Source organism: Tamandua tetradactyla, chromosome 8, assembly GCF_023851605.1.
Source record: "Tamandua tetradactyla isolate mTamTet1 chromosome 8, mTamTet1.pri, whole genome shotgun sequence".
NCBI lineage: Eukaryota > Metazoa > Chordata > Mammalia > Pilosa > Myrmecophagidae > Tamandua > Tamandua tetradactyla.
The window spans coordinates 8,037,034-8,050,985 of NC_135334.1; the positions used below are offsets into that span (position 1 = coordinate 8,037,034).

At 43.9% G+C, this 13,952-nt stretch overlaps 1 protein-coding gene across 3 annotated transcripts in view; it reads left to right on the plus strand.

The window, feature by feature from the left end:
• ETS1 (ETS proto-oncogene 1, transcription factor) overlaps positions 1-13,952 on the plus strand; it is a 128,974-nt gene that overhangs the window by 27,030 nt on the left and 87,992 nt on the right. For all 3 annotated transcript variants that reach the window (XM_077112467.1, XM_077112463.1, XM_077112464.1), the window contains exon 3: positions 2,481-2,625. In XM_077112467.1, the coding sequence (XP_076968582.1) occupies positions 2,481-2,625 (145 nt within the window). The remainder of the gene's footprint in view (positions 1-2,480; positions 2,626-13,952) is intronic.

Consider the following 13,952-nt stretch of genomic DNA (forward strand, 5'->3'; position numbering starts at 1 on the left):
TAGTCTTGACCTATCCTTTGTGGGGTTAAGTATCATATGAACAAACCCCAAGATTGCTGCTCAGCCTATTGTTTTGGTTGTCCCCACTGCTTGTAAGAATATCAAGAATTCACCTTGGGGAAGTTGAATTTTCCCCCTTTCTCAGCATTCCCCAAAGGGGACTTTGCAAATACTTTTTTATTCACTGTTCAAATCACTCTGGGATTTATCAGGGCATCATTCTGGACAAACCAACAAAATCTCATGCCCTACTCAAGGTTCCATGTCCTTATAGTGTTCAATTAAGCTGTCTACATAAGTTATGTTAGGAAATGCGCTAGTCAAAATACAAATTTTGTAAACCAAATAAACATTTTTTGCTTTAGTCTCACACACAAGTTAAAATTTTAAAATATTAATTACCATCTATTTTCAACACCCTGCAGTAATGACATTCCTGTGTTCTTCCTCATGCAAAAACATTTTAAAAATGTGTACATTTAGTCACTGTCCTTATACACTCTAGGCATTCCTAGATTATACCATCTCAGTCTTTATTGTCTATCTTTCTGATTTCATATGTACCCCCAGGCCTCCTCCCTCTATCGTTCTCACATTCAGCTTCACTCAGTGGAAAACATATTTTTACTCTTAATGCATTGCTGTGGGTGTGAACTCATTGCAAACAGGACCTTTTGATGAGGTTTCTTCAGTTAAGGTGTGGCCCAACTGAATCAAGATGGGTCTTTACCCTATTACTGGAGGCCTTGCAGAGAAGGCTACAGAGAGAGAAGACACACGGAGCTGCCAGAAGCTGGAAAGTCAAGAGAACCTGGAAGAGAAAAGAGAACGAGAGAAGAAAAGAAAAAGGCAATGTGCAATGTCATGTGACGGAACAGCCAAGGAACCCTGAGATTGTTAGCTGGAAGATACTGACACTGGGGGGAAGCAATCCAACAAATTCTCATAGTTTCAGCCAACCCATTTTTTGGTATTTGTATTAGCAGATGGGAAACTAAAACATCTGCATTTTGGCTTCGATTGCCTTTATTGTACCAACATACTCTTTTTTGTTATCTTTACTGAGCTTAGGTAAACAGACAATTGCAAAAGGGGGAGGGGAGTAGATAGAGAGTAATTGATTCTAATAATAAAACGCCTAATACTTTAGTTCAGTTCAAGACTAGAGAGGACCTTAAAGGCCCTCAAGTTAGGGCATCTGTTTGGGGTCTAAGTAGCTACTTCTTAGGGTGAGAATAATGCCTTAACAACTACCTTTTATTACCACTCTAAGATCAATAGACTTAATCACATCAAATTCTAACAGGGCTCTGTTTTCTTAATTGGGTTTTTCATGGAGGTGGAGGGGCCACGAGAGAAGAGAGGGGAATAAAAAAGGAAAAAAAAAGGAAGTTGAGGATGGGCCAGTGTAGATTAGACTCCAACTCTCAGGAAATTCTGCTCCTTCTTTTCTGTCTTAATTTTTAATCCAGACATGTTTTTAATCCAAGAATGTTACTTTTTAATCCAGGAATGATAATGTTCTCCTGTATTAAAATAATATCTGCCTTATATTGAGGACTTTACATATATTCTTTATTATATATATTTCATTACCATAAATATTTGTATCACATTTCATATTTTATTTTGCTTTATATAAAATTTTCTTACACATGTTATTCTCATCTTAAAATTGAGTAAACTGAGGCTTATGTTAAGGAGCATTCCCTGGCCCCCAGGTTGTGTAGATGGTGGAGCCAGGATTTCAATCCATGCATACCTGGCTCCGGGGCACAGGTCCCTCATGACACTGCAAAACCTGACCCCACAGAGAGCACATTCATCCTCCTTGTGGAGTCCTGGGTAGAGAGCACATTGCATGGATTTCACAATACTGGTGAAGGAGTGCAACAATGATGAATGTTAAGAGAAACTGAGAATTCCCATTTCCTGTTAGAGAAAAAAACACACAAAATACCAGAGATAATAAAACCCAAGCACGTTGATTAACTGAAAAATGAGGTGATATTTATTGTGTTTATTGTAGGTCCAATTTTTGCTTTCCCCTTTGTATTCCTCACCTATCAGTTGATTGATATTGGAATAAGCCTTGCAAGAATGTCCTTTCCTGGTATTTTTACAGAGTAGAAAACTTTTTTTAAAAAAAAGCCAAGATTATATGAATTCAAGTTGACCATCATTCTGCTCTGCTAGTAACCATGAGTCCTTATCTGAAGGATAGAAGAGGTAGTCCTCAAGTGCTTGAAGAAACAGAGAAGTTAACCACCTCCTTAGTCTAAATCAGAAATTCTTCTCCTTTCCCCTTTCTTCTGGGGAGGAGTAGGATCAATAGTCGCTTCTCTTCTGTAGGCATCTATGCACGATTACTACTTATATGCAGTTGGATGGTATGAAGTCATTGTCCCAATAAGGCTAAACTATAGAAATTTTCCTTCTCATATATTTCTTTCTTTTGTTGTTTGTTTTTGTGGTCACAGAGACAGGGGCTTGTCAACACCTATGAGGATCCTCGAATGGCCTGTGGTCTCCAGTCCAACTATCACCAGCAGAAGGCTTGCTACTCATTCTGGGATGAGATGGCCACCCAGGAAGTCCCTACTGGTCTTGAACACTGTGGCACAGGTAGGGTCCTAAACAAGGCTGGGGACGAGGACACAGTTAAAGGACAACGGGAATCTGATCACTGCCGCGTCCTCTGAAATACCCAAGCTGCGCGGCTTCCAGGGCGTAGGGACACTATTGTTCTCCAATAGAAAGTCCTAGGCCTTCTTAATAAATTGGGATTGTTTTATTCTCCAAAACCTGTAAGACTGCACTCCAGGAATGGACCAAGGAGAGGTGGCTTTAGTAGATCTTCATTTTGTCAATTGTTCTGCCTACTGGACGTCTCCTGACACTTCCACTTTCAGCTTGGTTGTCCTAGAAGTTTTGCATTCATAAAGCACAAACTGGGTAAACACTAGAGAGAGTGCAAATTATTTAGAACATGCTTTCTTTGATTTGCCTTCTTTTTCCATTATTCTTTCCCTCTCTGCTTGTGCCTAGCTCTATCTGGCTTCTTTGTTCCTTGAATCTCTCTTTTCAATTCCTCTGCTATAGAACCTCCTTCTGTTCCCTCGTTCTCTCAGATATTTATTCTTTTCCCATCCACCCCTTTTCATTTATTTGTTGTTTATGATGCTGCCCTCTGGTGAACAGGAGCTGAACTTCCAGAGAACTACATGAGTGCATCTACTCTCCCAAGGAGCTGAGAAGTTAAAAGTTTTACCCCCCTTCTCTTTGCAGGGTCACTGTGTTTCTGACAGATTCCACTACTTATTGTTTACCCACTATTAAAAAAATGCAAAACTTGAACTAGGAGATTCTGAAATGATAAATTCTTCGAATTCATCAATTCTTCAAAACTTCAGTTTTTCATAAGACTATGTCATGATAATGTATCCAAAAGACAATCAAAATCTTCTTTTCTCTGCAGGATGAATTCTTAGCATAGGAAGTTTCATTAACCTTATATGCTGGAAATATGTAATTCTGAGGAATTAATGGGGGAGGGAGGGGAAAAAGAATCACTGGAAATTTAGCTTTGTTGTTCAGTGTCCCCACTGCAATTCTATGGCACACCACTTTATAATAGTGGAGACATATAATTGACGTCTGCTTTGTTGTCCATGCTTTACCTTTCACCAGAACTAAATGAAGAGGTGCTAAGTAAGAGGTTGCAGCACTGGTGTTTAGTTCCTATTCAGGGCACAATGAAGTCAATTCCTGTATTCCATATTCTCTTGTCTAATAGTCACTGACCACTGAAGTATTTTGGGGGGCAGCACCGTGAATAACAGACATTGTAACATTTATGCTGTGACTTTTTGGTAAGCTACTTTCTGCCTGGTATCTCTCGTCCTTCAAGCATAAATAGAAATGTCTCAGCTATCTACCTGTTTCCTAAGGAGACTGTGAGGATTTTCCACGTGTTCACATATGAGACTTAAGGACTTAAAATTTAAAGACATTGAGTGTTCCTTTAAAATTTTTAACAAAACAGATTTTATTTGCATAAGGAAAGGTCAAAATGGTTACATCTATATTTGTATTATTCTCCTATCCTATTAATGCCACAGGAGTTAAGTTTCATAGCTCCCAATGCAGCAGAGATCAAAGCTACCATAACACTTACAAACTCTGAGTGGCACTTCTTTTTGCTACCAGTTATGTCCTAATAGTAGCTGAGGGCATCTCTATACTCATCTGTAGCCTCAAGATCAAAATGTCTATTCTTCATTACAAACAGACATTGCACTTCTGTTTCTTAGGTGAGAAGTACATGAACTTCCAAGTAGTGCTGATTTTGTATTCGTCTCCTTGTCAAGGTTCTCCAAGTTAAAAAAAACTTTTGACCTCAAGGCCAGTGAGACAGTATGCATGAAGCATGTGAGGAATCTTCAGGATGAAACTGCTTTAAAATGCAAGGATTTACTGTAGAATAATATAATGGTCTTCTTACAGTCTATTTTATCGTTACAAGATGGAGGAAGTTGGCCCTCCAGACATGTGGCTTTTGGGTAGGAAGGGAAGATCGGGGTGTATAAAAACCATTCCTAGAATGACCTAGATTGGGGTCAACTGCAGTCCAGAAATGCTAGAATGCCTCCATGGGGCACGGTCCCCTACCCGCGTCCCAGATGTTGGCTTCATGAACATGGTGGCTGTAGGCTTCATGTCCGAGGCTCCCTCTGATGGAAATTTCTGACAAGAACCCTGAGCCTTTCCAGCCCCACCTTTGCTATTGGAGCTGTCCAGATAAAGGAGTTGCAGGGATTTTTCTGGGCCGGGCTCCAGCTTTCTTTAGTGATGGGAGTCGCTTGGAAGGGGACTGTGAGGTTACAGTGAAGGGGGATGAAGACACGGACCAACCGATGATGTCTCCAGCTGTGGCACATTTCCTTGGAGACGTGTCAAGTAAAAAAGAAAGAGAGAAAAATACTCCGCCTTTTTTTCATCTCCTTTTATCCTATTTATAAATTCGGTTTCCTTCCCATCCTCCATCTCATGGCCGCTCCCCACCCCTGCTCCCGCCTCACGTTAATGCTTGCAGAAGGGATGAATGAACTTCTTTTCAAAGGACTACACATCTGTCAGTGAGTGGAATACCCAGCAGGAGGGGCCATTGAGAATGATTAGGCCCACTCAGGGCAGCCTCCTTCTTCTGTGTGTGGTTCCTCTCACAAAAGGGACAGAATATTAAGAGGATCAGGGAGGTGGAGGGAATGGGGAAGGGAGAGAGCATGAAACCAAGAGAAAATATGGAGGTGGGAAAGCTTTAGCAGGGAGTGAGAGAGACTTCTCAGGAACCAAGACATGTCCAGAATCGGTTGGACAGACTAGATGGTGAAAGGGGCATGGAGGACAGAAGAAGAAAAAATAAAGGTGGGTAATATCAGAGGGGTACAGCATAATGGAAAGACAAGAGGAAAGATGAATGGGAAGGGAAAAGAGGTGGAGAGCCCAGAATAAAGATAAGGCAACTTGAAGGGGAGGGGAAGATGACATGAAAGAGAAAAATAGATGAATCTGAAGACGTTAACTATACAGCTAAAAAGGGAAGCCACATTTGCATGCAATTGCCTGTGCAGCTGTACATTTCTTCATGACAATCTCGTAGTCATCATTTTCTTTCATTTCTATGTCCTCCTCGCATCCGCCTCTTCCCCTCCTCCCCATCAGCCTGGGGCTTTAGTGAGAGCCAATGGGGACGGGAACTGGTGTTCTGCATGAATGAATGGGCCCTTTCTGTCTCAGCTTCTCGTCATCCCTCTGTCGGGGAGCCTGATGAATCAATGGAGCCCCTTTCACAAGACAGGGCTGAAATGTCTCCTCCTGTTTATAGTCTGACTGGAGTGGAGCACAGTGACCTTCCTCTTCTCTGCTCCCTTCCTCTATGTGGCCCTCAACCTCAGCCCTTTCTCTCAGTCTTCATAGCAAGAATTGGTGTTTATGTCAGTCTCCTGCTCCTTGTTTCTGAGAACTCACCAGCCTTGCACTGCCAGTGACTCTTCTGACGAGTTCCTATCGGCAGCCTGTTGAGAAGGGTCGGGGTGGATGTAAATCATTGGCAGATGGAGGCCAGACCCAGAAGAGTCACGTAGTGCCATTTTATAACCAGAAGCTAGAAAACTGACATCAGGACATTTCTGAGCATGCAGCCCCAAGAATGCAGCCTGTCCAGTCACTGACCTCCGTCCATATTTAATTTAACTTCATAGTTACAACAATCATGAATGATGGTGTGTGTCAGAACATAGTGCTTACTCGGTGCCCTTTCAGTGGGATATGTTATCAAGTTATTTTTCATTTCGGGGATGGATTTGTCTTGATAGCCAAACGTATGGGTATGAGGTTGTGACCGAGCACGAGTTTGCAGTGTAGTTGCTTAGAACCAGGAAGCAGGTCTGCAGCTGCAGAGCTGGGCAAACCCAACATCCCCTCTTGGGAATGAGCCTACGGTCTCCTTACAATGGGCCTTGATCTGAGAAGCAAGCCAAGACTTTCTTCTTCTTGAGCAATGCAGTTGGGTCTGGTTTTGGTCATTGACCATAGTAAAAGCTCCTTCTACTCACATCGGCAGCCTCTCCTCCACTTTCCATTCTTCATGAGAGAGGAATTACAGTCATGACGAATCCAGATCTGGGAATCAGATTGCTTGGGTTTGCACTTTATCTCTGCCTATTCCTAACCGTGTGACTTTCAATGTCTTACGACATCTTTGTGCTTCAGTTTCCTCTTCTGTACCAGTGGTTCTCAAAGTGTGGTCCGCAGAGCCAACAGCATCAATATCACCTGGGAACTTGTTAGAAATGCAAATTCTCTATCCCTACCCTGAATCAGAAACTCTGGGGCCCCAGATTCAGTGGTGTGCATCAGAATCACCTGGGGGGGGGCCTGTTAAAGCACAGATGGTTTAGAAACCCTGAGAGTTTCTGATTCAGTGTGTCTAGGATAGGCTCGAGAATTTGCATTTCTAACACGTTCTTAGGTGATGCTGATTCTACTGGTCTGGGAACCACATTTTGAGAATCATTAAGTTAGTACAGATAAACCCTCAAGCGGTAATGTCACTTAGCAAACACGATATGTGTGTTTGCTATTATAACTCATTGTCTCAGAGTGCCCAAGACTCCCAAAATCTATGGGTATCATTAAGACGGAAAGTGACCCGCCGATTAGTTGACAACTTCTGATGGTCAGTGCCACCTACCAGATACTAAGAGATTACATGGGGAAAGGAAAAGACTTAGCTCAGCCTGTGTCTCTGAGCAACTTTTATTCAGTGTGTGTGTGTGTGTGTGTGTGTGTGTGTGTGTAGGTACATGTACACGATTGAGCAGATGTTCCTATATGAATATTGCGCTTATTTGTGAGATAAAGACTGTCAGTGTGTGAGTGTGTGACATTGAATCTCGCTGTTCACAATTTCGAAAATAAATCAACTAGTAAAATGGCAGAACTGAAGAATGTCTTGCCTAAATAAACTTTGGGAGTTCAAGTGGGAGATATGTTGAGAGTCTGAGTTCACGGTCGGTCTTGGGGTTTTCTCAGTCAGCCAGGGCGGCTGGGGGAAATCAAACCTGGGCCAGTGTTTGGCAAGGGCTATCGACAACCAGGTGGGAAGTTTCAGCGGAAAAAAACAGATGCCTGAAGTTTGGCTTTTAAGAGTTGAGAAAGTCAAGAGAACGCCAGGGAGACTTGTTAAATGGAGATTCACCTTGCTCTGAAATGTTTATTCTCAGAGCCAGGTTTCTCCTTTCAACCCACCATCTCACATGGCTTTGTGGTTTTTAAACAACTGGGTTTTAAACTCTTTCTCTCCATATATCTGTTCTTTCCTCATTCAGCGTGTTATTTCCAATTCTTTCTTCTTTGACACAGTTCTGTTCCTGTGTGTGTGTTTCGGGGATGTTGTTAAAAGGACTATTCCATTCTAGGGAGACCAGCAGGTATTCGGAGTGAAGTAAATTTGGAACCATGCTGGGATACCACAATCTCCAGATTTTATCTTATTTCTCACTTTTCCAATTCAGTGTGAAACAGCTTTAAAATTTCAAAACTGTTAAAAATTCTCAAAAGATACCAATGCACAAATATTGTATAGCACAAGATTCAGAGGAAAAATATAAAACCTTTTAATAAGTAAAGTCTGGGCATTAGGGGAGGTTGGGCCCATTCAACCTTCTCCATTCTGATTTGACAGTTGAGCTGCTTGGGAAGGAGAAGCTGTGAGCCTGCCTCAGACTCTGGACTTCCCCAGAAAGCTATGGTTGGGGCCTTGCTGCCTGGAGCAGCTTCTCCCCCGGGACAGCTCGGAGAAAAGCTTGATGTGTGAACACTCCTTCTTCCCATCCCATCTCAGAGAGAGCCAGAGGTAGCCAGGCCTTTGACTCTGGAGGAAAGAGAGGGAAGGTCTGCTTTGCCCAATTAGTACATTAGGAAGGCAATCCATATCTAAAAAGAAAGAAAAAGAAGAATGATCTCTATCATTTTGTTCTTCTGATAATGAGATTTCTCCCAATGACAGGCACTATTCTCCTTAAGTGAAAGGTGTGATTCTCACTGACGGTGAACTGAATTTGCTCATATTTACCAACCTTACATTTCCTCCCCCTCTCTGCTCCCACCTCCTGCCCCTTGATCTCTTTCAAGCCCATGCTATTTCATATTGAGAGGACAAGAACTTTCTGTATATGTTTTTGAGGATGAGCTGAAGGATGTCCAACGAAAGTCTCAAGCATGGTTGGTGCCAAGAACAAGAACACATCTGGGTCCCAGCAGCACTGCCAGGTACTAGCCCCTTGGCTCTGGTTAAGGTTCTGAGCTTTGGTTTCTCCAACTTTATCAGATGGGACATTCACTTATTTCATAGAGTGCTTGGGTCCATTAGAGGGGGTAATACACTTAAAAGTCACGGCCTTCAGCAGGTTCCCAATAATGCTACATCTCCTTCTTTTTCCTATCATCATGGTTTGGGCAAGAACTTAATGGTGTCACAGATACTAGATGCCCCACCCTTATGTTATCAGTCTTGCCCTATCTCACCTTACCCAAGACTAATTTTTTTTACACCTGCTGATTTGGCCCTTTACTGCATCTCATTTTACCAGTTGGTTTCCAGTCTGCTCTAACAAACACCACATGCTTGTTGGCTTAAATAATAGGGTTTCATTGTCTCATGGTTTTGTAGGCTAGAAATCCCAAGTCAAGGATTTGGCACCCTTTGCTTTCTCCCAAAGTTGGTAGAGTTCTGGCAATCGTCTCTCCTCACGTCTACTCCTCTGGTTTCTGCTAGCTTTTGGCTTCTGTCTTCTACTGACTCTGGATTCCACTGACGGCATCCAAATGTCCTTTGGTTGTAAGGATTCCAGTCACACGGATTAAGACCCACCCGGATTCAATTTGGCCTCATCTAAATAAGATCTTCGAAAATCCTACTCACAAGCAGGTCCACACCTTAACTAATAATAACTTCTTCCAAGGTACTGTCTACAAAGGGGATCACACCCCACCCCACCCCCCACCCCCAGGAAGGCGGATTAAGACTGGAACATGTCTTTTATGGAAATTGGGATTCCATCTCCAGCACAGGTTGAAGGAAAGAGGAGCTCTGTGAGGACCAGAGAGAGAAGCAGGGCCGGTTAGGGACTGCAGACCTTCTAGAGTCCACCGGCGGAAGTAAGGGTTGCAAAGGTCTTCACATACCCACAGCACCTTGACACTCGCTTGGGAGAGGCGCAAACCTAGAGGAAGAAACTGGGGCCTTAGAGGCTCCGTCAGTTACAATTAGAATGGAAGTGGTCTGTTGGCCTCTTCTTCAACTGATTGCTTCTCAAAAAGCCTAGGAAGAAACAGCCTTGCCCTGGAACTCCCAGGGGGCTGCAGAGGGGAGGGGGGTGGGGGTGTAGGGAAGAAGTTCTCTTAATTTTTTCAAACCACAAATATTTAGTCCGAGTTGGGAAAAGGTCCCCAGGGCACCGAGTTCTTATTTGATTCAGGCAGTTTGACCCCTCTGGGTAACTCTGGTGGATGCCGTTGCTGGCGTCAGCCCCCGCCTTGGCTCCAGTGAAGCAGTCAGCAAGCTGGACGCCACCGTGCTCTGTGAATGGAAATCTTCGGGTGGGTGGAGGATGTGAACGGCGAGTTCAGCAGAGAGGAGACGGGTGTGTGAGAGAGAGGAGGGGGCAGGGGACGGCTGCGCAGAGACAGCCTGTTTTTCTCAGTGTCTGGTCGCCCAGAAACTCTTCCTCTCTCACTCTCCAGATGTTCACTGTGTTTATAGCTGCTGAAGCAGGAGACCCACGTCCCTCATTAATAAGTTTCTTTCTTGCACTGCAGCCAGGCAGGGGTCTCAGCCCTGTGCCTGCAGCTGGGAAAGGCTTGGTGGAGGCGGGGACGGTTGGGGGGTGGGGTGGGGTGGGGTGGGGTGGGGAGGGGGGAGGCGGCGCTGTCCCCTCCCCCTAACCTTCTGGGCTCTAACCCCTACCCCGCCTTCCTCCTCTGCAATCCTCCCAAAATACACGAGCACACAAAAAGAAAAACACCAGCAGATTTTTTATTTCAGAGAGTAAACACTTGGGCCACGGGGGTCTGGAGGTTATGGGAAAAGAGGAAACCATCAGGCTAATCAGGCAGGCACACACTTCCCCTGCTGAAATAAAACAGAAATCATTGCTCCACGGGGCGGGCGGGTTAACCCCGGCGCTGCCAGCAGCCCTGGCGCAGGCAGAGCGCCAGGAAGGAGGGTATCCAAGGACTGCAGAGGTTTCAAATCCAGATTCAGGCAGAGAGGGAAAGGGAGAGAGAGAGAGAGAGAGAGTCTGAACTGTGGCCTGAATGTCCCCTGTTGGGTAGAACATCTGCTCCCTAGCTTGTCTTTACAAATAGGCAGTTAGAACATGATAGATTCTGCACATAGATTTCGTTTTGCAAGAGTTGAAGGGGGTGTTCTAGATAGGTCTGGGAGATGGAGCGATAGGTAAGGGAGTGTAACACTTTATCCGTAGCACCGACCTGTGTTGTTACTGCCAAGAAATGAACAACAGAGTTCAGTGGAAGGGGGACTGATTTGGGCCTAAGTTTTAGCTTGGCCACCTACTACTAGCTCTGCAACCACGGATGGATGGACAAGTCACTGAGTCCTCCTGGGCTTCAGTTTCCTCATGGGTAGACTCACAGAGGAAAAAAATGGTATTGAATGTGAAAATGGCAAGTCCCAAGCATTGCATAGAGAGGGCTCTCAGTCCATGGTTTCACTGGCAAGGGAGGGTGGGAGGGGTGCTTTTTAAGTGTTGTATAGATGCCTGTAAATTGATCAGCTTCCCTTCTCTCCCTTCCTCCTTCCCTCTCTCTCTCCCTCCCTCCCTCCCTCCCTCCCTCCCTCCCTCCCTCCCTCCCTTCCTTCCTTCCTTCCTTCCTTCCTTCCTTCCTTCCTTCCTTCCTTCCTTCCTTCCTTCCTTCTTTCCTCCCTGCTAAATGATTTCAGCTTCTATCTTCCCTCATTTTCCCCTTGCTGTCTGTCTGGAGAACATAAATATCTCATGAGCCAGAAGTCATAGGTCAAACAGAGACCTAATTGCACTTTAAGAGAAATTACCTCTCAGCTGATGTTTGGGGCAGCCTTTGACTCCCTCAGACCCTTCCAGTGTGAGTGGCCCCTGCCAGCTTTCAGCTCCCACCCTGCCCCTCCAGCCTGCTCTAGTCAGCTGATCACGCCCTCCCGGACCATCACTATATATTTGTTTCTACAGGGATATGTTTCCTCCATTCCGTACCTGAACATTCCCCTTAGATTCACTCATGCTCTTCAAAGAATTGTTTGCCTCTTTGGAACTTTCTTGTTATTTAAAAACAAGTTCAGATGGGATTTGAAAAACAACGAAAAAGGAAACTACCAATTCCTGAAGTTATTTTATCAATCATTTCCATACCTCTCAGATTTGCTAAGTGGGTGCTTGAGAAACAGAAATGCCAGTGATTTAAATATCTACAGATCCAGGGATTTAGAGGACTTTTCAGTTTTCACATGATATCTCCTGTGCTTCATGCAATTTTGACTTACCCTGACCAATTACTTCCAACTCTTAGACCTGCAGCTATTCTTAGGGCAGGGGTTCTTAACTGGACTGAATTTGAGATATGGGAGATCCCATGAGATTGTAGGTGAAAGTGAATGTTTTCAAGAATTTTTCCAAGAAGGGTCTGGAGCTTTCCTCTGATTCCCAAAGTTTTCTGAGACTCCAAAGAGGTTAAGAACTACCAGCCCAAGGGAGAAGTTCCCTTTATTCTTCCTGCAACGCTTAGTATAATGTATTTAGAAAATCTGCCATGCATATTGTGCTGAACTGGATTGAATTCCCGGGTCTAAGCATTTAAATCTGGAGTCTGTTTTTAGCCCATTGTCTTGGAGACAGAAACACAAAAGCCTTGCCTGAAGTCCAGCCACATCTCTCTTTCTTTCTCAACATCTCCTTTGATTTTATGCCTGTTTTAGTTTGTTTATGCTATGGGAAATACAATACACCAGAAATCAGTTGGCTTTTATAAAGGGAATTTATTAAGTTACAAATTTGCAATTCTAAGGCCATAAAAATGTCCAAACTAAGGCATCCAGATAAAGATACCTTGACTCGGGAAAGGGCGGATGATGTTCGGAGTTTCTCTGTCAGCTGGGAAGGCACATGGATAAGTGTGCTAGCTTTTTCTCCCAGCTTTTCCTTTCAAAAGGCCCCCCCGGGGGCATTTTCTTTCTGCATCTCCAAAGGTCTATCTGTGTCAGCGCTGAAGCTTTTGCCAAGCTGGTTTCCTCTTAAAGGACTTCAGTAAGTGACTCACCTTGAATGGGTGGAGACACATCTCCATGGAAACCACCTAATCAAAAGGTTCCACCGACAACTGAGTGGGTCACAGCTCCATGGAAACAACTTATTCAAGAAGATGCCACCCAACAATATTGAAACAGGATTTAAAAAATGGCTTTTCTAGGGTACACAACAGTTTCAACCTGGCACAGCGTCCTTCAGGTTGATCCCCCAAGCACCCCATTCAGCAGTTATGGGCTCTTACGTCTCCAGAAAGTAAGATTGAGGTGGGCTAGGCAGGCACTCTCTCCACTTCAGAGCACCATAAAATCATACCATGATCTGTTTTTTCATGGACTTTCCAGTGAATAATAACTTTTACCTCAGCATCCCTGTCTCATGCAAGGGGAAAAGAATGTGTGGTAGAGATTGTGCCTCTGAAGCATGACATAAATCCAGAGCTAATGTCCCACCTCCCCTGCCCCAACAACGAGAAACAACTATGGGGGGTAAACCACAGGACATTGCAGGCTCTCCCAGTCTACCGCCTCCAACCTTGGGTTGTCTTTTAGAGTCTTAATTCTCATTTCTGAACTGTCTTTTTCATTGGAACTATCTACTATTCAACTTAGACAAGTGGAGGCCATTTTCAGACATCTCCATTCTGGAGAGGGTGGTTGCCTCGTCCTTCCTGAGTCAACTACTTTGAATAGCCCAATGATGCCTTAGTTCTTCCCTCTTCAGTCAATAGGTTTGGTAGGCATTCTTGGTTGAGCAGGGTTTAGGGCTTTCAGACTGGTCAATGCTCATAGGTTGAACATTGGGTTTTATAATGAAAATGGCTGATTCCTTTTGGAAGCAAAATTGCCCGTGGTCTGTTCCTGGAGAAATGAGTAAAGGCTGGAAATAATAAAAAGGTTGTCATGTGCATTCAACCTCACCTGAAATAGGCATTGTGCTTTTTGAAAATTTTCAGTTTAAAGTTCTGGAACAATAACAAAAACCAATCTAATGCAAAATTTGCTTGACTTTTGGTTAATTCCGCTATTTTAGTATGTTTCCGATCCCTCTGAATTCTGTTAGCTATCTGTGCATCTCTCAATTTTA